The sequence below is a fragment of the Chiloscyllium punctatum genome, chromosome 49 (assembly GCF_047496795.1).
Source record: "Chiloscyllium punctatum isolate Juve2018m chromosome 49, sChiPun1.3, whole genome shotgun sequence".
In the NCBI taxonomy this organism is placed as follows: Eukaryota; Metazoa; Chordata; class Chondrichthyes; order Orectolobiformes; family Hemiscylliidae; genus Chiloscyllium; species Chiloscyllium punctatum.
The window spans coordinates 58,728,833-58,754,230 of record NC_092787.1 but is presented as its reverse complement, the minus strand read 5'-3'; the positions used below and the strand labels follow the sequence as shown (position 1 = coordinate 58,754,230).

Below are 25,398 nucleotides of genomic sequence, written 5' to 3'. Positions count from 1 at the left end.
AGGTACATTAACAACATTTAAAAGGCATTAGGACAAATACATGGATAGGAAAGGTTTAGAAGGATATGGGCCAAGTGTAGGGAAATAGGGTTAGCACTGACGGACAGTTTGGTCAGCGTGGACCAGTTAGGGCCAGAGGGCCTGTCTCTGTGCTGTATGACTTTATGACTAAGTTCATCCACGCCTTCGTTGAGACTAATCTGAGGAAGACAAGTGTTCTACTGGCAGAATATGAGCAATGAGATTAAGGATATGAGCCAAACAGGGAAGAGCTGCTTATGACGTGACTTCCTAAACACACCATGGACAAAATGTAAAGTAGACTTCTTCACACTCTCAGAACTAATCTTTGCACCAGTAACTACTTTTTTTTCCCCCACCTATTTTCTAATCAGAGATGTTATTGCACACTTCTAGAGCAGGTAGGGCATGAAACCGGATCTCCTGGATCAAATGTAAGGATATTACCACTGCCCTTTTACCGTTAATTACTCTCCTGATTAATGGAAGTTAGACCAGCTGATGTCGATGATTCCCAGTGAATTTGTAGAATACATGAGGGTCCTCTTGTGGCACAGTAGTAGAGTCCCTAGCCTGGACTGGGTTTAAGTCCCACCTGCTCAGGTTGATTAGGAAAGTAGTTTGTAGCACACCAGAAAGCACACTTCGGTCATTATGAAAGCATTTCAGGTATTGTGATGAGTAATAATGAAGGAAGAAGTCAGTTTTTTTCTGTCATTTGGGTGTCACTGCCTGGACCACGAATAAAAACAAGAAATGACACTTCCTTGAGAAAGAACAATTGCATATCCAAAGAATAGCCAGTGGTAATGTGTTAAGAGACCTGCATGATTGAAATATATATGTCATCCAATGGCAGAGACTGCTGAAAATGGAACTGATGACATAACACAAAATAGATGTAGGAGCAAATTAATGTCGATACTGAAATCTGTACTGAAAACGCTCATTGCTGGAGATCACAGCAGGTCATACAGCATCCATAGAGAGAGCGCGCAAGTTACTGTTTCAACCTCAGAGCTCTGACGAAGAGTCATCCATACTCAAAATGTTAGCTTGGTCTCTCTCTTTATGGATGCTATCTTGACTTGCTGTGATCTCCAGCATTTGTTGTTTTCAACACAAAATAGATAATTTGTTGAGTAAACGTGTAACTGCAATGGATAATACATACATTTTATTTTAAAAGAAGCATACTTTTTGAAAGTCTGCTGTAGGTATGTGATCACAAAGTGCCTTGTGCAGTCCAAGTACCATAAACATTTCAAACAGCGAAAGAGGGCAAGATGGGGATAAGCTTGTAAACTGAGAGACTGGAAACAGATTCCTTCTCTCATTCACTGCGAAACTTTATTTATACGTGGCCTTCCTGTGCTTGCTGATAGTGATGTGTTGCGGTGTTTGAAACAATTAAACGAGAGGGAGAGGGAGAGGGACAGAAACCTAATGCTGTACCCGGGGACAGGGGAGGGGGAGACCGCTGTCGTAGCGGGAACCCGACTGTGGGGGGAGCTGTTTCCGACCGGAGCTGTTTCCGGGACGGAGCGGTGTCCGGCGGAGCGGTTCCCCCGGCTCCTGGCGCCATGTTCTCGGGTTTGCAGGAACTCGGCATCGCGAGCGGAGACGATCTGAAGGAAACTTTAACCAACTGCACGGAGCCGCTGAAGGCCATCGACCAGTTCCAGGTGAGCGGAGCCGGGCACATCACACACCCACCTCCCGGCCCCAGTCCCGGGGGGAAGGGACGGCCCACCTTTACAGAGCGGCTCTACTCCCCCGACCCCCCCCCCCCCCCCGTGTCTCTCTGACCCCCCCCACCCCGTGTCTCTCTGACCCCCCCCGTGTCTCTCTGACCCCCCCCGTGTCTCTCTGACCCCCCCCGTGTCTCTCTGACCCCCCCGTGTCCCTCTGACCCCCCCCCGTGTCTCTCTGACCCCCCCCCCCGTGTCCCTCTGACCCCCCCGTGTCCCTCTGACCCCCACCCCGTGTCTCTCTGACCCCCCCCCCGTGTCTCTCTGACCCCCCCCCGTGTCTCTCTGACCCCCCCCCGTGTCCCTCTGACCCCCCCGTGTCCCTCTGACCCCCACCCCGTGTCCCTCTGACCCCCCCCCGTGTCCCTCTGACCCCCCCCCGTGTCCCTCTGACCCCCCCCCGTGTCCCTCTGACCCCCCCGTGTCCCTCTGACCCCCACCCCGTGTCTCTCTGACCCCCCCCCCCGTGTCCCTCTGACCCCCCCCCCGTGTCCCTCTGACCCCCCCCCGTGTCCCTCTGACCCCCACCCCGTGTCCCTCTGACCCCCCCCCGTGTCCCTCTGACCCCCCCCCGTGTCCCTCTGACCCCCCCCCGTGTCCCTCTGACCCCCCCGTGTCCCTCTGACCCCCACCCCGTGTCTCTCTGACCCCCCCCCCCGTGTCCCTCTGACCCCCCCCCCGTGTCCCTCTGACCCCCCCCCGTGTCCCTCTGACCCCCACCCCGTGTCTCTCTGACCCCCCCCCCGTGTCTCTCTGACCCCCCCGTGTCCCTCTGACCCCCCCCCACCCCGTGTCTCTCTGACCCCCCCCGTGTCCCTCTGACCCCCCCCGTGTCTCTCTGACCCCCCCCACCCCGTGTCTCTCTGACCCCCCCCGTGTCTCTCTGACCCCCCCGTGTCCCTCTGACCCCCCCCCACCCCGTGTCCCTCTGACCCCCCCCGTGTCTCTCTGACCCCCCCCGTGTCCCTCTGACCCCCCCCACCCCGTGTCTCTCTGACCCCCCCCCGTGTCTCTCTGACCCCCCCCACCCCGTGTCTCTCTGACCCCCCCCACCCCGTGTCCCTCTGACCCCACCCCGTGTCTCTCTGACCCCCCCCACCCCGTGTCTCTCTGACCCCCCCCACCCCGTGTCCCTCTGACCCCCCCCGTGTCCCTCTGACCACCCCCACCCCGTGTCTCTCTGACCCCCCCCGTGTCTCTCTGACCCCCCCCACCCCGTGTCTCTCTGACCCCCCCCACCCCGTGTCCCTCTGACCCCCCCCCACCCCGTGTCTCTCTGACCCCCCCCACCCCGTGTCTCTCTGACCCCCCCCGTGTCTCTCTGACCCCCCCCGTGTCCCTCTGACCCCCCCCGTGTCCCTCTGACCCCCCCCACCCCGTGTCCCTCTGACCCCCCCGTGTCCCTCTGACCCCCCCCACCCCATGTCTCTCTGCCCCCCCCGTGTCCCTCTGACCCCCCCGTGTCCCTCTGACCCCCCCCCCGTGTCCCTCTGACCCCCCCCCGTGTCCCTCTGACCCCCCCGTGTCTCTCTGACCCCCCCCCCCGTGTCTCTCTGACCCCCCCCGTGTCTCTCTGACCCCCCCCCCCCCGTGTCTCTCTGACCCCCCCCGTGTCTCTCTGACCCCCCCCGTGTCCCTCTGACCCCACCCACCCCGTGTCCCTCTGACTCCCCCCCCCCGTGTCCCTCTGACCCCGCCCCCCGTGTCTCTCTGACCCCCCCCAACATCCCATATCTCTCTCTCTCTTTCTCTCTGCCTTCCCCATTTCTTTGCCAATATCTCTACATGCCCTGACTAGTGATGTTGCAGGGAAAGGTCTTGCCCAATTTGTTGACCATATCGAATCTGATCCGCCATGAATTTGCTAAATCTGAAGCAGTTTAGCCTTAGATGAAGCAAGGAAAGGTTCCTGGATCGAGAGCTGGGGCAAATTGTGCTCATGGCACTCCGCCAAAACCCTGTCTTCTGAATTGTAAAGTCACATTGTAATGTACAGTAAATGGCATTGATGATAAATCAGGATAATGGTTATAATTTTCATGCAAATTTGGTCAACTGATTTACATCTGATTTCTTGTGGGGGCTTCAGAGAGATGGTGGGTGTGTTCAAAATGCCAGCATCTCATTTCCACCAAGAGCAGGATGGGAACATGATTGATCCATTCATTGTATTTTGCAGTGTGTTCTTTTAGATACTATTTCACTTGTTTTATTTTTCTAATGAATTCAGATTGAAAATGGAATTTTACTGCCATCCCTGCAGTCAGCGTTACCTTTCTTGGACCTGCACAGCATTCCCAGGCTGGAGTTCCACCAATCTGTATTTGATGAACTACGGGAAAAACTGCTGGATAAAGTTGCCACCATAGCATCGGAGGGAAAAGATGGAAACAGGTAGAGTTGCTTAACAGATATGACATTATGACATTTAGTTAAATTAATTGTTTTCCTTTGTGATTTTTTAAATTATTGAAACTCTGCAACATTACAATCTGCAAATAACATGCCAGAATAAATAGGATTTTGAAAGCTGATCTCCAAAGCATCCCACTATCTGTTGCCATCGTTTTCAACACTGTTGGATAAAAATAATTGAGCCTCATTCATGTGTCAGTTTTTGGTCCTGGATTAGTGGTACTGGAAGAGCACAGCAGTTCAGGCAGCATCCAAGTAGCTTTGAAATCGACGTTTCGGGCAAAAGCCCTTCATCAGAAGGTTTCCAGTATCTGCAGTCATTGTTTTTACCCAGTTTTTGGTCCTGTTCATTTCTCCAATTAAGCTATCTTTTAAGCTACAGTTCGTTCTGCTATAACACGACAGTTGTGTTCCTCTGCAACCTCATGCTATAGAAAATCACACTATGGGAAACCGCTATAGAAATTGCAGTGTAGAAGATTGCGCTATGGTAAAAGCACTGGACCCATTCAACTGAAAGTTTACATTATGCAAAAAACGTCCACAATTCAACAAAATTTATATCCAATTCGTGCTGACTAAGTGCGCATTATAGAAGAATTCTCTATAATACTAATTTTTTTTCAATTCCGAAATCCAACTAGATCTTAAATAATTCAGAGAAACCTCATGTGTCTTTCTCTTTGAAGACAGACACAAAGTACTTATTTAGCTTCTCTACCATTTCTTTATGTGATCAATTCTCATGTCTCTGTCTGTAATGGACTGTTTGTTTTACTAAATGGTTTCATTTTAAAATTTTTTTTTGAGCAAGGAACAAGCGTAAGCCAGTTGATCATTTAAACCTCCTCTGCCATTCAATAAGATCTTGCTTCATCTGATTTTAACTCTATGTTACTGCAAATTCAAATATTCTTTCATTCCCTTGGTAATCACGGATCTATCTTCCTCTGCCTTGAAAGGATTTAAAGGTTTTTGGTCTCTGCCTTTTGAGGAAGGGATTTTCAAAAACTCTCAACTCTTGGAGAGATTTTTTTCCCCTCATCCATGTCCTTTATAATGAGGAACCACCTTAATATTTTGCAGGTGAAAGTGAAGACTGCAGATCAGAGTCAAGATTAGAGAGATGCTGGAAAAGCACAGCAGGTCAGGCAGCATCTGAGGAGCAGGAAAATCAACGTTTCAGCCTCATTCATGATGAAGGGCTTTTGCCCAAAACGTTGATTTTACTGTTCCTTGGATGCTGCCTGACCTGCTGTGCTTTTCCAGCACCACTCTAATCTTAATATTTTGCAATTATACTTTCCCTGATATTGTCCAATTCTGAGTGAGTTTAGTGTATTTAAGTATAAACCTATTGTCTTCTTACTAAATCATATTTAATAATATTTTAATGGTGAAAGATGTTTAATGTTGACTGGAAAGCACTAAGAATGCTGTGACATTCTGAAACTCCTAAAGAAGTAACCTAAATTATAACAGGATGTCTTTTGATGACTAGTTCCTCCTCTGGATGTAGGTTTGCTCACTGAGCTGGAAAGTTCATTCTCACCATACTAGGTAACATCATCAGGAAGCCTCCGGGCGAAGTCTCCTGTTCGGCATCATTCTTCTGTTTATGTCACTGCTGCCATTTTATTATTTTTGTCCACATTTTTCTTTAGGTATAACAAGTTAGAAGATCTCCTGGAAAAATGTTTTCCACTAGTCAAAGTTCCATCAATACAACCTGTAGTAATGTGCGTGATGAAACACTTGCCGAAGGTCAGTCGCGCGATGTTGGAAAAGTGTCAAATCTGAGCTTAAGAATTTCTTTGTCATAATTTTTATCAAATGATAAAAGCTTCCAAGTTAATACTAAAATGTTTGAGTTGCATCATGCTGATTAAATACAATATTTTTGCTTCTGTTATCTGTAGCTCACCTAATTATGTGTTATCATAATGGACCCCAAATTGTGTATTTCTTTCACAGGTACCAGAAGAGAAATTAAAACTGGTGATGGCAGATAAAGAGCTGTACAAAATCTGTGCAACTGAAGTGAAACGCCAGATCTGGCAGGATAACCAGGCGCTGTTTGGAGATGAGGTCTCCCCATTGTTGAAACAGTATATTGTTGAAAAAGAAAATGCCCTCTTCAGCAGTGAGCTGTCAGTCCTGCACAACTTCTTCTCAGCATCTCCCAAAACCAGACGTCAAGGCGAGGTACAGGACAGGATGGCTTGTTAGTGGAAGTGTAGAGAGAGTGTTTCACCAATGTTCACCTCTGTCTTATATCTGGAGTTTCTGTTCAAGCATATCCTTGCATGTTTCTCCCATAAAATCTTTTAATTTCTCTCAAATTTTTAATACCCTTAGCAGTTAAGCATGTTTATACAATATAGTTGCTTTGTTTTTCTTTATTATTTGAGTCCATGGTATTTGTTTAAAAATTTGAAAACCACTGCTCTCTGGTACTCTGGAATTCTCATTTCCAGTGACTCCTACAAGTTCCTGCATCTTCCTGTTCATATTTCAAATGATCAATTTTCCAGATAACATGCTTCATTGGGATATGGCAAAAGTCACATAGTAACAAGTCAGCACGTAAAGAAATTTAACGATTACTTTCTGATGGAAATCTGAAGATCTGACAGTTACCTGAGATCTCTCCTCCCATCTCCCTTTGAAAATCTATGCTATAGTTATGGGGAAATGGGAGTGCAATGATAATTCGTACATCTCACCAGAATAGCACATGGGAAATCATGACCCGCTATTCCTGGAGTTGTCTCAGCAGTGAAAGATTTTATACAAATATGCAAAATTCCCAATTTACCTATTTGTTACACCCAGGTTGACAGAAATCATGCATCAGGCTTCTATACTTAGCAAGAATTACTAGGTATAGAATGTATTGTGAATAAATAGATTATACCTACAGATAAACATGTAACTTAATAAAAACTGAAAGAACTGCGGATGCTGTAAATCAGAAATAAAAACAGAAATTGCTGGAAAAGCTCAGCAGGTCTGGCAGCCTCTGTGGAGAGAAAGCAGAGTTAACGTTTTGGGTCAAGTGACCCTTCCTCAGAACGGTTCTTCAAGTTCTGAGGAAGGGCCAGTTAACTGGAAATGTTAACTCTGATTTCTCTCCACAGAGGCTGTCAGACCTGCAAAGCCTTTCCAGCAATTTCTGCTTTTATGACATATAATTTACCTGGTTAAGCTCGTAGTTAAGTAGCAAACTAAGTTTTCTTTTGCACACTTTCAAAGTTTTGTAACTTGTTTAAAGATAAATTTTCTTTGTTTCTAATATTTTCATGATTCTATTTCTTTTATATGTCTAGGTTGTTCAGAAATTAACCAACATGATTGGGAAAAATGTAAAGCTCTATGACATGGTTCTCCAATTTCTACGCACTTTGTTCCTGAGGACAAGAAATGTCCATTACTGCACCCTGCGCGCAGAACTATTGATGTCTTTGCATGATCTAGATATCAGTGAAATATGTTCTGTGGATCCTTGTCACAAGGTACGGTGAGGGTTTGGAAGATCCATTGCATGCGTGTACTTCAGCTGAAATTTGATCTCTCATCCTTTTTACTGAAACATTGTTTTCAACTGAGAACTGATGACTAGGAAATAGTGAGCAGTGTAACTTGGGAAAGCTTTTTGCCTGTATCTAAGCCAGTTATTTCAGTCAATTTCAAGTCCAGAATCTTAAATTCCCTCATGTAGAGAGATCTTGGTCCAGAAATGTCTTGGGTTGTAATACTCCTAATTTTTCCAGGATCTTACCTTCCTGTTGCCTTGTTAGAAATTTCAGCATTATTCTGACCACGCTACTTTGAAAGGCACAGTCGTTGATCTGAAACATGAACTCTGTTTTTCTGTCCACAGTTCCAGTTAGATCCTGTAAGCATTTCCAGCATTTTCTGTTTTTAAGATTTTCAGCATCTGCATTTATTTTGGTTTTGCAATTTGAACAACCATCACAAAAACCATAAATTGAAAGTATTTAAAAATAAGTTTCTCTATTAACAGTTTACCTGGTGCCTTGATGCTTGCATTAGAGAGAGATTTGTAGATGCAAAGAGAGCTCGAGAATTGCAGGGTTTTTTGGATGGAGTTAAGAAGGGACAGGAACAAGTGTTAGGGTGAGTGATCTCTCATTGAATAAAAATCATTCTTTAGAAAAAAGCCATCTTTTGGATTGCTAACAATAATACTTTCACTTTCCAGTGACCTCTCAATGATCCTTTGTGACCCCTTTGCAATAAATACACTGGCTCTGAGTACGGTGAAAAATCTGCAGGAGTTGGTCAGCCAAGATGCATTGCCCAGAGTAAGTACTCATGAGCTAATTTTTCAAGATTGGTTCTTGCAGCATTTTTCATGGCAATGTCTTGAACAATCAGAGTTGTCTTGACAACCAGTCAACATCCTTATGTCGTATAAAATGTTGCTTCTTTTAAAATTTGGTGTTCTTGCATCTGTCCTGATGAGGGAAATGCAAAAAAGCTTCACCCACTTCTCTCTCTCATCAATACAATAATTATAATATTTAGTACAATTTGTTTAAGTATTATCTTTAAAGAGCAAGATAACAGTGCTCAAAAACCTAGTTTTTCTTAAATCAAGTTGCTTTGAGATTATTGGATAACTGAAGATGAATAATTGTGGGATTCAACAGGACAGTCCAGACCTTCTCCTCTTGTTGCGCATGCTGTCGCTTGGTCAAGGGGCCTGGGATATGATTGACAGTCAGGTGTTCAAAGAGCCAAAAATGGTAAGTTAGGAAACTAATCCATTACTTTATAGTGTTGTTTCTTAGCGATCTACACAGTGACGTCATTGAAATCCTTTGTGATTCATTGTCTGAAATGATGCATTTATCATGAGAGAGAACTCCAATTTCTATTTAATTTGTTGAATTGTACAAAATATATTTGTTATCTTTAATGCTTAACATCTTCGGTACCTCTACAAGATTTGAAGTTAATGTGCTGAGGGTCCTTTAGCATCCATAATGGAATATGCCATTAGTTAAATCAAAACATAAAATGGAATGATGTACTGCATAACAAACAAATTATCAATTTGGGAGGATCACTGCAATATTATTTATTTAATTGTCCTTTGACTTGGTGAAATTAAAACTTATTATGTAAAAATATAACTGCCCATGTTGATATTTCCAAACTACACATCAGAAGCAGGGTGAAGTCGTTTGGTCCCTCATGCCAACTTCACCATTTAATAAACCCGTGGCTGATCTGATTGTGGCCTCAAATTCACTTTACTACTTAAACAGATTGACTGCTTTGATAGTTAATCTGTTTTTTGACCAAATCTGACTTGGAACTATTCAATGACCCTGCCTCCCCTGCTGACTGAGGGACAGAGCTTGATGACTTACTGACCCCTGAGAGAAAAAAGTATCTTCATCTCTGTCTTAAGTGGGAGATCCTTTCTTTTTAAATTGTTTTTCTTTATGGGGGAGACATCCTTTAAGCATCCATACTGTTGAGTCCCCTCAGGATCTTACATATTTCAATAATATCAAATGAAGTATTTAAGTGAAACAAGCAGTTAGCAATCAGATGCCTCATCTGGGTAACATTTATGATTTATTGGTTTGTTATCATGTATGAAGGGGGAGAAATGTTACACAGCATTGTCATCAATAGATCCACTAATTGAGAGCTTAGACCACTTTGTATTATTTTGAAAAATAAAAGCATTAAACTTTTAACAGAGGTAAGATTCTAAAAAGGTAAGCAAAAGGCTTACATTTGATCTGATGGTGTGTCAAAGAAGAACAGTACAGCACAGGAACAGACCCTTTGGCTCTCAAAGTCTGTGCCGACATATTTTGCCCTTCCATACTAAAACCGTCCTCACAGGATCTGTATCCTACTATTCCTTTCCTACTCATGTATTTGTCCAAATGCTTCTTGAATGCTGCTATTGTGTTTGCTTCCATCACCCCCTCTGGCAGCGAGTTCCAGGCACTCACCACCCTATGTGTGAAAGCACAAAGCTGAGATGATGCAGGATGATGCATACCTTGCATATCGTATTTGCAGAACAGATCTGTAAAACTCTTTGGTACAGTATATCAATGTGACAAGACCCTAATATTAATGCATTTATAACATTTTTATTGTATATTAATACATTTCACTCAATCAAAAGAGTAGTGTCTTAGGCTCAAACATCTTCAGCTGTTTCATCAGTGATCTTCCCTTCATCATAAGGTGAGATATAGGAATGTTAATGTCTCCTCAGATACTGAAGCAATTCCTATCCAAATGTAGAAAAAGTAGGGAAGGGCCAGCCTTGGGCTGAAATGTGGCAAGGAATATTCATGCCATAAAGTCCGAACAATGACCGCCTGCAATAAGATAATCTAACCATCACCCTTTGACATTCAGTGATATGACCATGACAGAATTCCCCTTCAACAGCATCCTTGGGGTTACCATTGATCAACTGAACTGGACTAGCCATATAAATAATGTGGCTACAAGAGCAAGTCAAAGGCTAAGAATCTTTCAGTGAGTAGTATGCCCCCAACTCCCCAAAGCATAACCTTCTACAAGGCACAAACAGGGAAGGTGAAGTACAGCCCACTTGCCTCAATGAGTGCAGCTCCAACAACACTCAAGTGGCTTGATACCGGTGAAGATAAAGCAATCTGCTTGATTGGCACCACATCCATAGTATTCATTCTCTCTGGCAGATGCACTGCAATAGCAGTGTATATCATCTACATGTTGCACAACAACAATTTTTACCAGAACTCCTAAGACAGCGCCTTCCAACCCCACAATTACTACCATCTAGAAGGTCAAAGGCAGTACTTATGTACGGATACATCAACATCTACAAGTTCTCCTTCAAACTCACCCATCCTGACTTGGAAATAGATCACTGTACCTTCAGTGCTATGAGATACACTTCCTGGAGCACCTTCCCTAATGGCTTTGTAGGTATACTTAACGCCAAATGGACTACAGCAGACCAAGATGACAGATCACTAGCATATTCTCAATGGCAACTAAGGATGGGCAATGAATACTGACCCAGCCAGCAAAGCGCACTTATCATAAATAAGAAGCAAAATCTGTCACAGATTTCACTGGGCTTCCATTATAAATTTGCTGTTTTCTTTGCACTCTTCCTCTAACTGAACCAGGAGGGACAGTTTTACAGGAGAGATGCAGTGTTACATGTTGATGACTGCTCACTGTGATTGTTGGCCTTGGAAACTGGACACCAAACCTGACTTTCCAGTGTTCACATGTGTACTTCCAACAGGTTTTCCTGATTTAGTCTAAACGAATGATATATTTATCTGGTTATAATTTGGTTATGGGTCATTGTGGAGTTTCCACATTTCCTAGCTGGTGGTTTATGAATTTGTAACCATTTAATGTATTTACTTTTTGATTTATCACAGTGAGCGTTTTTCATCCATATACTGTGACAATAAAATGCTACATACCTTCTGTCTCAGTCAACATATATGCCACAAAGCCTTAGTGACAGTATGAGACTGGTGATGCGAACATAAGAGGTACAGTTAGTAAGTTTGCAGATGACACCAAAATTGGAGGTGTAGTGGACAGCGAAGAGGGTTACCTCCAATTACAACAGGATCTTGACCAGATAGGCCAATGGGCTGAGAAGTGGCAGATGGAGTTAAATTCAGATAAATGTGAGGTGCTGCATTTTGGGAAAGCAAATCTTAGCAGGACTTATACACTTAATGGTAAGGTCCTAGGGAGTGTTGCTGAACAAAGAGACCTTGGAGTGCAGGTTCATAGCTCCTTGAAAGTGGAGTCGCAGGTAGATAGGATAGTGAAGAAGGCGTTTGGTATGCTTTCCTTTATTGGTCAGAGTATTGAGTACAGGAGTTGGGAGGTCATGTTGCAGTTGTACAGGACATTGGTTAGGCCACTGTTGGAATATTGTGTGCAATTCTGGTCTCCTTCCTATCGGAAAGATGTTGTGAAACTTGAAAGGGTTCAGAAAAGATTTACAAGGACGTTGCCAGGGTTGGAGGATCTGAGCTACAGGGAGAGGCTGAACAGGCTGGGGCTGTTTTCCCTGGAGCGTCGGAGGCTGAGGAGTGACCTTAGTGAGGTTTACAAAATTATGAGGGGCATGGATAGGATAAATAGGCAAAGTCTTTTCCCTGGGGTTGTGGAGTCGAGAACTAGAGGGCATATTTTTAGAGTGAGAGGGGAAAGATATAAAAGAGACCTGAGGGGCAACTTTTTCACACAGAGGGTGGTACGTGTATGGAATGAGCTGCCAGAGGAAGTGGTAGAGACTGGTACAATTGCAACATTTAAGAGGCATTTGGATGGGTATATGAATAGGAAGGGTTTGGAGGGATATGGGCCGGTGCTGGCAGGTGGGACTAGATTGCGTTGGGATATCTGGTCGGCATGGATGGGTTGGACCGAAAGGTCTGTTTCCATGCTGTACATCTCCATGACTCTGTCAGCAGCACAATAGACTTGATAATCATCATACTTGGTTTCTAGATGGATGGATAGACAAATGTTAAATTGTGTTTGTGTCGAAAAACTACATTATTTTGCATATATAATCCACTTTCTGTTTATGGCCCTTCTTTAGGAGATAGAACTGATTACAAAGTTCTTACCCAATCTGATGGCATTCGTCGTGGATGATCACAGTTTCAATGTGGACCAAAAACTGCCGACTGAGGAGAAGGCTGCCAGCATGTATCCCACCACCCTCCCAGAATCTTTTATCAAGTATGTCATTGTCCAACTATCAATCTGACGTTTATTTTAAAAATGCAGATGAAATGATTAGATTAATTACTTTACAGTGTGGAAACAGACCCTTCGGCCTAACAAGTTCCCACAGACTCTCCGAAGAGCAACCCACCCGGCCCCATTCCCCTTCACCTAAAGCTACGGGCAATTCAGCATGGCCAATTCACCGAACCTGCACATTTTTGGACTGATGGGAGGAAACCGGAGCACCCGGAGGAAACCCACACAGACACGGGGAGAATGTGCAAACTCCACACAGACAGTCGCCTGAGGCGGGAATTGAACCCGGGTCTCTGGCGCTGTGAGGCAGCCGTGCTAACCACTGTGCCACTGTGCCGCCCAAAGATCCAATTTTCGACATGTTACGTCTGAGAACAATTCATGGCCATATTACTTGATGTCAATACTGTCACAAAGGGTTTGGGTAGAATATTGTAAAAGATTTGCAATTTGTTTCTTGATTCTGAGTGACAAGTTAAGAAGCCCAAAGTTAAACTTGGATTAATTCTCAGTCTAATTAGTTTCATCAGTGGGATTGAGATCACTGGTAGAATTGTCCCATTTGTGAATATTGAAGGCAAGAGAATTAACTGTAGTTCACGAAGGACTATAAGCATTTCTCTCTATTCAACTGTGACATTGATATAGCTTGAAGGACACCTATTCATATCAAGGGTGGGGGATGGCAAGGAGACAGGCACAGTATGAGAGCTGAACCTGTGCTATTGGCATTATTTCCAACACATTATAACCATCAGCAAATTGAGCTAACTGTATAATGAAGAATAAGAAAACCTCAAACATGAATATTTATCTTGAAAGAAAAGGGAACATTGTGAGCACAGTGTAATTAATATCTTTCTGAGAAAAACTTTTGTGAAGCGATGGCAAAATGCAGGATTTGATGATGTCTGCCTACAGATATGATGCAGGTTTGTCAATGAAAGTTTCACCCAATCCAGCATCTTTTCAAGTGCTGTTCCTTCCACAGAGCAATTTGGTATCTGTGAACAGGGCAAGTAACAGCACAGTTCTTCCGGTTAGAATGAAGTTCCCTCCATGAGCTGTATAGAATCCAAATCTGGAAGTATAAACAAGAAAATATAAATTAGACTTAAAAGGTGTACAGAAAGAAAAATATTGCACCTCACACTTGTTGTATTTCAATCAAGTTAACTTGTGGCAAAACAAAATGCTAAGACTTCTTCCATTACCAGGTTCGTTCTGGAGAATCGTGTCGCTTGTGAAATTGCACTGTACTATGTACTGCATATTACAAAACAGAGGAACAAGAATGCCATTCTCCGCTTATTACCTTCATTAGGTGAGTACTTGCAATAATTTTAGGTTTCTGTTTAAAAATTCCTTCATGAATATTTTACCACCTCTATTCAGCAGCTCTAGAAATCATACATCAAATTAACATATAGAAAATTGGATCCTTGGCATATAGATCCTGATTTGCCAAGTGCATACATGGTGTATATACTGTGATTCAGGATGAAAAGAACCAAATGACATCTTAGTTTCTAAGTATCCATGTTATAGCTAAATATTTACTGTTACTGACTGCTGTAATGTTCAGGGTTTAGTAGTTTAGATAAGTTGTAAGTGCTTATGTTTGTAAACCTTGCAAAGGTTCCAATAAAGTACAATGGCGAGTGGGTGACATCATTGTAGTATGCTCATGCCAACTATGGAAAAGCATCATAATAATAGTAAAATAGATGTGGTCCTTTCAAATTTTCAATGTGCGTGTAGAAAGTACTTGTAATAAAAAGAGAGATTGCTGGATGTACTCAGCATCTGTAGAACGAGAAACAGTTAAAATTATCAATCAATGGCTTTTTATCAAAACTGGAAGAAGTTGGTGATTTAACAATATCTTCATAAATGCAGTAGCAGAGGAAGAAAGAGAAAGAGCCTGAAATAAAGTGGGAGGCAAGAATGATTAAGTGATAAAAGGAACTTGATTACAAATCCGAAGGGATAACAGTTGAACATATAAATAAAGATAGGCTTGTGGAAGATGTCAATGGCAGCATCATAACTGGCATCTGAACAACAGGAGCAGACAAAGCAGAGAACAAGGTAGACTGATCAATTAAACTGCACTTATTTCAATGCAAGGGGCCGAATAGGGAAGGCAGATGAACTCGGGGCATGGTTAGGAACATGTGACTGGGATATCAGAAACATGGCTCAGGGATGGACAGGACTGGCAGCTTAATGTTCGAGGATACAAATGCTACAGGAAGGATAGAAGGGAAGGCAAGACAGGAGGGGGAGTGACATTTTTGATTAGGGATAGCATTACAGCTGTACTGAGGGAGGATATTCCCAGAAATACATCCAGGGAAGTTATATGGATGGAACTGAGAAATAAGAAAGGGCTGATCACCTCATTAGAATTGTATTATAGATGAGAGAAATTGAGAAACAAATTTGTAAGGAGATGTCAGTTATCTGTAAGAATAATAAGGTGGTTATGGTAGGGGATTTTAACTTTCCAAACATAGACTGGGACTGCCATAGTGTTAAGGATTTCGATGGAAAGGAATTTTTAAAATGTGTACAAGAAAAGTTTCTGATTCAGTATGTGGATGTGAACCTACTAGAGAAGGTGCAAAACTTGACCTACTCTTGGGAAATAAGGCAGGGCAGGTGACTGAGGTGTCAGTGGGGGAGCACTTTGGGGCCAGCGACCATAATTCTGTTAGTTTTTAAATAGTGATGGAAAAGGATAGACCAGATCTAAAAGTTGAAGTTCAAAATTGGAGAAAGGCCCATTTTGATGGTATTAAGCAAGAGCTTTCAAAAGCTGACTGGGGACAGATGTTCGCAGATAAAGGGACGGCTGGAAACTGGGAAGCCTTCAGAAGTGAGATTACAAGAATCCAGAGAAAGTATATTCCTGTTAGGTTGAAAAGAAAGGCTGGTAGGTATAGGGAATGCTGGATGACTAAAAATATTGAGGGTTTGGTTAAGAAAAAGAAGGAACCATATATCAGGTATAGACAGGATAGATTGAGTGAATCCTTAGAGAATAAAGGCAGTAGGAGTATACTTAAGAGGGAAATCAGGAGAGCAAAAAGGGGACATGAGATTGCTTTGGCAAATAGAGTTAATGAGAATCCAAAGGGTTTTTACAAATACATTAAGGACAAAAGGGTAACAAGGGAGAGAATAGGGCCCCTCAAAGATCAGCAAGGCAGCCTTTGTGTGGAGCCACAGATGGGGGAGATACTAAACAAGTATTTTGCATCAGTATTTACTGTGGAAAATTACATGGAAGATATAGAATGTAGGGAAATAGACAATGACATCTTGTAAAATGTCCATATTGCAAAGGAGGAAGTGCTGTATTTCTTGAAATGCATAAAAGTGGATAAATCCCCAGGACCTGATCAGGTGTACCCTAGAACTCTGTGGGAAGCTAGTGAAGTGATTGCTGGGCCTGTTGCTGAGACATTTGTATCATCGATATTCACAGGTGAGGTGCCAGAGGACTGGAGGTTAGCTGACGTGGTGCCACTGTTTAAGAAGGGTGGTAAGGACAATCCAGGGAACTATAGACCAGTGAGCCTGACCTCAGTGGTGGGCAAGTTGTTGGAGGGAATCCTGAGGAACAGGGTGTACATGCCTTTGGAAAGGCAAGTACTGATTCGGGATAGTCAACATGGCTTTGTGCGTGGGAAATCATGTCTCACAAACTTGATTGAATTTTTTGATGAAGTAACAAAGAAGATTGATGAGGGCAGAGCAGTAGATGTGATCTATATGGACTTAAGTAAGGTGTTCGACAAGGTTCCCCATGGGAGACTGATTAACAAGATTAGATCTCATGGGATACAGAGATGACTAGAGGTTTGGATACAGAACTGGCTCGAAGGTAGAAGACAGAGGGTGGCGGTGGAGTTGTTTTTCAGATTGGACGCCTGTGACCAGTGGAGTGCCATGAGGATTGGTGCTGGGTCCACTACGTTTCGTCATTTATATAAATGATTTGGATGTGAGCTTAAGGGGTACAGTTAGTAAGTTTGCAGATGACACCAAAATTGGAGGTGTAGTGGACAGTGAAGAGGGTTACCTCAGATTACAATGGGATCTTGATCAGATGGGCCAATGGGCTGAGGAGTGGCAGATGGAGTTTCATTTAGGTAAATGCGAGGTGCTACATTTTGGGAAAGCAAATCTTAGCAGAACTTATACACTTAATGGTAAGGTCCTAGGGAGTGTTGCTGAACAAAGAGACCTTGGAGTGCAGGTTTGTAGCTCCTTGAAAGTGGAGTTGCAGGTAGATAGGATAGTGAAGAAGGCGTTTGGTATGTTTTCCTTTATTGGTCAGAGTATTGAGTACAGGAGTTGGGAGGTCATGTTGCGGTTGTACAGGACATTGGTTAGGCCACTTTTGGAATATCGCATGCAATTCTGGCCTCCTTCCTATCAGAAGGATGTTGTGAAACTTGTAGGGTTCAGAAAAGATTTACAAGGATGTTGCCAGGGTTGGAGGATTTGAGCTGCAGGGAGAGGTTGAATAGGCTGGGGCTGTTTTCCCTGGAGCATTGGAGGCTGAGGGGTGACCTTTTATAGGTTTATAAAATTACGAGGGGCATAGGTAGTGTAAATAGACAAGGTCAGTTCCCTGGGGTGGGGAGTCCAGAACTAGAGGGCATAGGTTTTGGCTGAGAGGGGAAAGATAGAAAAGAGACTTAAGAGGTAACATTTTCTCGCAGTGTGGTGCGTGTTTGAAATAGGCTGCCAGAGGAAGTGGTGGAGGCTGGTACAATTGCAATATTTAAAAGGCATCTGGATGGGTATATGAATAGGAAGAGTTTAGAGGGATATAGACCGGGTGCTGGCAGGTGGGACTAGATTGGGTTGGGAATCTGGTCGGCATGGACGGGTTGAACCGAAGGGTCTGTTTCTATGCTGTACATCTCTATGACTAAATCACTGCCCTATAATGTTTGGAACCCTCAACCATGAGCATCGAGGAGATAAACGGGCAGGTGTTCCATCTCCTGTGCTCGCAAAGGATTTGGTGTAGGGAGGGGAGCAAGTGTTTTCAGTAGGGAAAGTGTGGATTTTAAAAGTTTATTTTATTAAAACTACCTGCAACCATACAGTTTACGGAGACTGGGACAACACATCTATCCTGGGTCAGGCTAAGCAAAGACATGCCCGAGAATTCCTAGAGGCCTGGCACTCCAACCACAACGCCATAAACAAACACATAGATCTAGATGCCATCTATCAACCCCTCAGAAAATGAACAGGAAATGACATCACCACAAACCCCAGGAACCCCATCCAGGGCAAACATATAAATAGAAAGCAGGAGACAACAGCTTCACTTCGCCTGGAGGTTGCCACTGACGTTACCTCGCCAGGTAATGAAACGCCTGGATATCAAACCTACAGCTCAGTGAGTAAACCTACACCCTAAAGTGTGGACCTAAGTTGTGGAAGGAATGGTCATTTTCAAATGCTAAACGGGAAGTGAAGCGGGAAATGTGTTCCACTTGGAAGATGATCCATTAAATGTGAAGACAGACTTAGGGAGAGGTAGCAGCAAAAACTGTTCTGAGAGCGAGGGGAAGATAGGTACATGAAATGGTTATTTTCAGTTGATTAATGTTGGCTTGAAGAATTAATCCATCACTGATTGGGGGATACTTGAGATAAATTAATACCATCACAAAAAGCAAGCTTTTTTTTCTGCTGTATGATGTTGGCAACAACATGAGATTAATGGCAACTGCTATCTGCTGTTCTCTGTAAACTGTATGGTTGCAGGTAGTTCTAATAAAATAAACGTTTAAAATCCATGAATACGGTACTAATATCTCGTGACATTAAAAGGGAAAAGATTCCAATTGTGTGAAACGTTCAAGTTTAGTTCATTATTAAGAAACTATATCTTTATACGTTGCTCTTTGCAGTAGAACCACACGGAACTCCAGGGACATGTAATTGTTCTGAGCAACTGCAGACCATCTTCCAAATGTTTTTGGGTGCTATAGATTTCACAGTCTCTAAGCACTGTCTCTAGTTGTGTATCTGACTTTGTTCATGTCTCCAGAGTCCTAATTCAATTACTGTCTGTTTTAATGGCTATACTTAAAAAGACTTATTCCGACAGATACCAAAACAAATTATCTGTAGTACACTTCAGTATGTGAGGCACCTGCATTATTTGGGTGTTCTATATCGCAGTCATGTCAGCAATTACATAGAGCTTTCCAAATTTCAGAACCAGCAGATTCCCATAGCTTTACCAAAGCATCAATATTCAGATGATTCATTTCCTGATGAACAGCTTTTGTCCGAAACGTTGATTCTCCAGCTCCTTGGTTGGTGCCTGACCTGCTGTGCTTTGCCAGCTCCACATTCTCGACACCGACATCAACATCCGGACCCAAACTCTGAGCCACATTTACTTTGTCCTAATTTTTCTATCGTCAAAGCCACAGCAGATGTATTAGTGATGTTTAAATGTTCAGTGATAGAATTCAATGTCCAATTTAAGTCTGTGGATTCAATGTTGAGACAAAAGTAACAACTAAGTACATTTACCAGTTTTGGATTTTCATGAATGAGCTTCGAAAGTAAATCTTAGGCTATTGAACCATCAATGGCATCACAGCTAAGCCTTGACCTCCACTTGGTTGGCATTTATACTTCTCCGTTTTTTGAAAGTGAACAACTGGACATAACTCAACATTGATAACTTGGCATTTTTTGGCTCCAAACCTTATCCTTGGTCGCATCATAAATCCAAATGGAAAGTGCAGGAGAAATTCATCTGGTCTGGCAGCATTTGTGGAGAGAGTTAATATCTCTAGTCTGATAACTCCTCTTCAGGACTCAATTTTATCAGCCCAATTATTGGTTAAGAGATTAACTAATTTAGCACGGACTAGAAACTGAACCAGTTATCTTCCAGGACTCCTGGTTTAGTGTAACATTGAGTAGTGCCTTTACCACTGCCTGACCTGAAAATGTTTTCAAAATTTGCAAGCCTTAACTTGGTAAACTTCTTTAGGAAATAAATGTTGGTACCATCCTTATTTTCAAGTACTAACAGGATTAGGTCTCAGTCTGATGATTGTCACACCTCACCAGACTAGCACGCTGGAAATCAAGCCCTGCTATTCTCGGAGTCATCACAAAAGTTAAAGATTTTATCAATGTATGTAAAATTCCCCAGTTTACCTGTCTTTTAGACATACGCTAACAGAGCATAGAAAAGGTTTCTGCAATTGAGAATTACTATTTATTACAAATAAGTAGAATCTAGCTATGGGTAAACAGCTATGAATTATCAACGTACAACTAACTCTACTGATTAAAATGTATAAAATTATATCAAATTCTACCCTAGAGACACAGACACACCCAGACACAAAAAAAAAGGACCTCGATTATCCAAGCGACACGGCAGAGAGTATTTTGTTGGATAATCGAATGCCAGATAATCCAGTTTAGCCAAGCACCAGGACCTTGCCATCTTGCTTTATAATCCAAAATTCAGATAGTTAAATGTTGGATAATCGAGGTTCCTTTTATATATGGGTGGAGAGTAAGGCAGTACAATGATTTCTGTCCATAGGATTTGCTGAGATCCTTTTGCCTTGCTGCTCCATGATCTCTCTTTGAGTATTTTCACTAGCTTGCAGGAGAAACAAAGATTGGTTCACACCTTAAAAACGCTCTGATTTGTAGCTGAAAAGCGACAGCTTGCAGCAACTGGGGAGGGAAAGTAAGCCAGCTTTCTTCACACGTTTGGTATTCTTCATGGCAGAAAAATGGACAGCACTTCCCATTTTGGAGGTCAGAAGGCTTCTTGTTCATTCCCACAAATTACTCATCTACCTGAGAACCAATGTCCGGCAGGCAGAAGGTCTTGGTCCTTGACAACTGGTCATCACTCCACCAGACAACTCGCTGCTTATTGCTGGCCAAGTCTCATTTTGTACGCACTCTCTGATGCCAGTTGGACTGTAATTAAACCTTCCCCACTGTGGAACAAACAACAGCATGACCAACACTTGCAATAAGTGCTCGGGTAACTTGCTTTTAAAAAGTGCTTTTAAAGGACTATTCCCTTCCACGGTCCTTTAGTTTTCAAACAGTTCTTTTTCAATTACACTCCACAATCAAAGTACAGAAGATATGAAGATGCGGTCCTTACAGCATCGTGAATACATCGACAGAAAGAGGGCACATCTGTGAAAAGAGGGTTCTCACTTCACTGTTTGAATATGTTAGATAACTTGCAATCACAATTGAAATGTACGGAAAGCACAGGACTTGTAGTTCTGCCGAACCAGCACAAGTATTGTTATGACTACTTCCATAGAAACGAGAAGGAAAGTGGTTTCTTTTGTGGTGGACAAAGAAATCTCTGGTATGATTATCTAGGTTTACATCAGAGCACATAGAATCATTATATTGAGAACTTTTTTTAACTTTACAAAACAAAAATTGCAGTTTTTAGTATTTTGTATAATGCAGATTTGTGTTTCATCCTGAGGTTGTGAAAGGACTGCAGTTTAATTTTAAATTTCTCTGTGAATTGAATAGCTAAATGTTCTTTGTATTTCATTTCAGTGGAAACCTATAATGACATGGCATTTAGTGATATTTTCTTGCACCTATTTACCAGCCATTTAACATTATTGATGGAGGAATTTGCTACAGAAGAATTCTGTACTGCACTATTTGATGGCTTCATCCTTACGACATTCTCCAGGTATGAAAACCAAAATTGTACGTCACATTACATTCATAGATTGTGTTGCAAGAAGATCTGTAACTACACATGCTGAGGCCACTCTGGGTCAGCGGTTAGCACAATTTGTTCTTCAGTTTGTGATTTCTAGAAGTTGATTCCAGAAATGCATTGAAAAATGCATGGGTGGCTCCAAATTCTGAACCAGATTTTCTTGACAATCTTGGTATTAATAGTCTTTGAAAGCAACCTAGTGACAGAAAGTCAAGACACCCAACCGTCGTGTTTCACTGCCCATCTAATAACATTAACATCTTGTCTGATTTTTAAGTCAGTTTTATTTGACTAATGATGGACCAGAGCAGTGGGATCACAGAAACACTCAAGCCTTGAAATCTAAGACTACGGGAGTACATTTTTGTGACAGCAATTTTTATCTTCCAGTGATATAGGTATTATTTGGTCAAATGTGGCCTTTTGTCAGAAAGTAAGCTTCTGACATTTGTTAATGTGTTCTTTTCTTGTCAATCAGATTCATACTTGTTCCTAATAACCTTACCATATTTTGAACTTTTGGCTTTTTACACCGTTATTTTCCTGGGGTGGGGGTGGGGCAAAAGCTGCTGATTAGCTCACTTGGCTGGATGGCATGTGGTTTAGAATAATGACAAACACCATTGATTTGATTCCTGTTGCAGCTGAGGTAGACTTGGGACCTGCCTTCCAACTCTGTCATTCAGAGTGAATGCAATGGCAAGCTACCACTAACAAAATCTCCCAGGGCAACTGCTCCGTGTGCAGCATTACCTAACAATGAATTAGGGCTGAGCTTCCAGGAAGAGCACATATGAATTTTCCTTTGTCCAGCATCACTAGTGATTCCAATTAAAAACCTTACATCTTTCATAAGTCAGAGAGTGCCTCTATCTGGCCCATATCTGTACCAAAGCAAATGATGAACCAGGATCACATGATTTTTATCCACTTTGAATTCTGATCAGTGAGTCAAATGAATAATCTGATAAAGTTGAAAAAAAAGGCTAATGGTATAGTCAAATTTTGGTCGGTGGCAATTGTGGTGCAGTCATATTGTCTCAGGCTCAGGTTCAAGACCCACTTACCTGATGGTTGTCATAACATATCTGAACAGTGAGTTTTAAAAATATATACACAAAATGTCGTGATTCAACTCCAGGGTACTCACGTGACAGTAAACATGTTTTGCTTCTGAATCTTTTAGGACAGTAGCTTGAACTTCCAAAAAAGGAAAGCAGCAGTATTTTTTGAAGTTCTTTTGTTCCAGAAAATGATGTCCAAATAACTGAACTGTTTTATGCAATCTCATACTAGTATAGTAGTTTGTGCAGTTCTAGACTACCCAGATTACCTTATGGTCAACTCAGTTTTTTCTGAAATGTAGTTACAACTGTAATATGGGCAAATGTGTATCAGATGTAATGTTATGAGGGCATCTGCTTCTTGAAATTGGAACCGCAATTTTCATTTACCACTTCTGTGTAATGACCAGAATGTCCTCACTCATGTTTGATTACAGTAAAGAAAACGTACACAGACATATCCTGAGACTGCTGCTACATCTTCACCATAAAGTGGTACCTTCAAAAATGGCTTCATTGCAAAAGGCACTGGAACCTACCAAACAGGTATCTGTTTGTATAAAGATATGAAATGTGATATAAGGACGATGTATTGGAGGCAAGGGAATCAAGATGAAGATCAGGATTATGAATAAACAATATTTTTTTCCATTCTTGAGGTGCGTTAATATCTGAGTATGAGCAATATATTCAAGCTATTTTAAAACCTGATTGTACTCCTGCAAGACTAAGCTTGGCTGGGTTTAACTTTGGGACAGATATTGTTCAGATTGTAAGAGTTGGTAGTGTAAGAATATTATTTTCAGACCATAAGGCAGCCACAGGTATTTTACTTCACAACTTTGTCACAAGTGGGTTTGTGGGTTTTGAAAGAGAATTTTAATTTTGATTAAGTAGTAGAAGTGTCTTCAGTCAGACTGATAAATATTTGGAATTATTTACCTGTTCAGGCAGTAGAATCAAAAACATCTGTGTATTTAAATTGCAGTTGGATGCTGCTGTGGTACCAGGGATGTGAATCAGGAAGACTTTTGAGTTTTTAAAAAAAAATGTTTGTCGTGCCTTAACATTTATAAGATTATTGCATTTTAATTTTGCATGCAGAGTGCTGAAGCAGTGAAGGACTTGTATACTCAACTTACCGAAAAGATAGAAAGTCTTAAACAGAGCCCTGTGCAAACAGTAGAGACTCCGCCTCTGGAGCTGCCTTTGAGGACTGTCTCTACACCTCCTGCCATCTGACAGATCCACTTTACATCTTGGATTGACACATTGTTGTGCATTCGTGATTGACTGGATCTGCCTGTTATTTTAAGGTGAATCGTGAAGCAGAGCCACTGGGTTATCTATGATTTGTGTCATCTTTTTTGCATGTTCAGAAGAGTGCAGCCCTGAGAAGTACACCAAATTGCTAAAATTAATGTTGGTCCCAATTACCACAAGATGAAATTAAATCAAATGAACTTTTCTGTCTGTGCTGCGACATGACATGTTAGATAGATGGTTCTGTGATCCATGTTTTCACGAAGCTCACTGTTAATAATTAGACTACCACCAATGGATCAATGCTTTTTAAAAGTCTAAATGACAAACTTCCAAGAGCTGTAATCAAATTACTGAAGATCATTATTACTGCAATTCTCTTTGGAGGCATTTTTCAGCTATTTCTGCTGTTGCTAGTACTTCCTCATACTTAGGAAGAATAGGTGGTTTAGTGTTAACAGTCTGGAAGAATAGTTCATTTACTGATTCTTAGATATCGGTAAATATATAGATTCTGGATCTTCATCTTTTAAAGTATTGGTCTTTTGTTTTTATAAAGGTGATTATTTGTTAAGTGTACTAGTGACAGGAATCACTTTCAGAATGCTGATAAAGCAAAAACGGTGTGTATTGTACTGCAGTACATTGACTTAATACTTGTGGAATGTTGAATATATAATTATACATGTGTTTATTTCAACATGAATAAGGGAAAAAGGTCTAAAAGTTCATTTCTTATTGAACTAAGCAAACGTTAGGTGCTAAAGACTTTGTATCACTTTTTTAAAAAATAAAGTTAAAATATTGACATGCTATTTTTGTGTGCACACTGTCTGGAAAAAACCTTCGTCAACATTATGCAGTTAATTACACCTTAACCCCTGCAGGTTTACTTATTGTCAGCATACCATAGGCCTTTACACAGAAAGACAGGCAGGTGAGTTGTGTGCTACTAAGACTGGATGTGGAGCCACTGGCTCTTTCTCTACTACATGATAATGCTATTTTTAATATCTGTCAGCAGTTGAGGGAAATTTATCAGTTTTGGCCTGGTAATGAATAATGTTTACAGGATTAGATAGATGTCTAAATAAAGAAGTCTGTATTTTATCTTTGCTCTGAATTCTGAAATTCCTTCCTAAAATTCCTTGCCTTACTCTCTGTCCTTTGTAAAATTCACTTCATTGGCTAACCTTTTGCTGGATTGGCAATTTATTTTGATGTAGAATCACTGCTGTGGAGCATTGCCCTCCACTAAAGATGTTATTTGAATACAGTTTTTATTATTGAG

At 41.9% G+C, this 25,398-nt stretch overlaps 1 protein-coding gene and 1 long non-coding RNA gene across 2 annotated transcripts in view; one reads left to right on the top strand and one right to left on the bottom strand.

Moving 5' to 3' along the window:
* The first annotated feature begins 1,543 nt into the window (after window positions 1-1,543).
* nelfb (negative elongation factor complex member B) lies at window positions 1,544-24,922 on the top strand. The gene is made up of 13 exons (XM_072565544.1): window positions 1,544-1,706; window positions 4,003-4,166; window positions 5,852-5,951; window positions 6,162-6,392; window positions 7,517-7,702; window positions 8,215-8,327; window positions 8,413-8,515; window positions 8,864-8,959; window positions 12,823-12,965; window positions 14,207-14,313; window positions 21,606-21,747; window positions 23,282-23,390; window positions 23,949-24,922. The coding sequence occupies exons 1-13, from the start codon at window positions 1,605-1,607 to the stop codon at window positions 24,084-24,086; spliced, it is 1,734 nt and encodes a 577-aa protein (XP_072421645.1). The 5' UTR covers window positions 1,544-1,604; the 3' UTR covers window positions 24,087-24,922.
* The window catches only part of LOC140469221 (uncharacterized), a 31,718-nt gene continuing 19,280 nt past the window's right edge, over window positions 12,961-25,398 (bottom strand). The window contains exon 3 of the long non-coding RNA XR_011956022.1: window positions 12,961-14,070. This is a non-coding gene — a long non-coding RNA (uncharacterized lncRNA). The remainder of the gene's footprint in view (window positions 14,071-25,398) is intronic.

Coding starts and splice junctions, on each gene's coding strand:
- nelfb (XM_072565544.1), top strand. CDS start 1,605: ATGTTCTCGGGTTTGCAGGAACTCGGCATCGCGAGCGGAGACGATCTG. Junction 8,328..8,412: donor GGACAGGAACAAGTGTTAGG/GTGAGTGATCTC, acceptor TTCACTTTCCAG/TGACCTCTCAATGATCCTTT. Junction 14,314..21,605: donor CCGCTTATTACCTTCATTAG/GTGAGTACTTGC, acceptor ATTTCATTTCAG/TGGAAACCTATAATGACATG.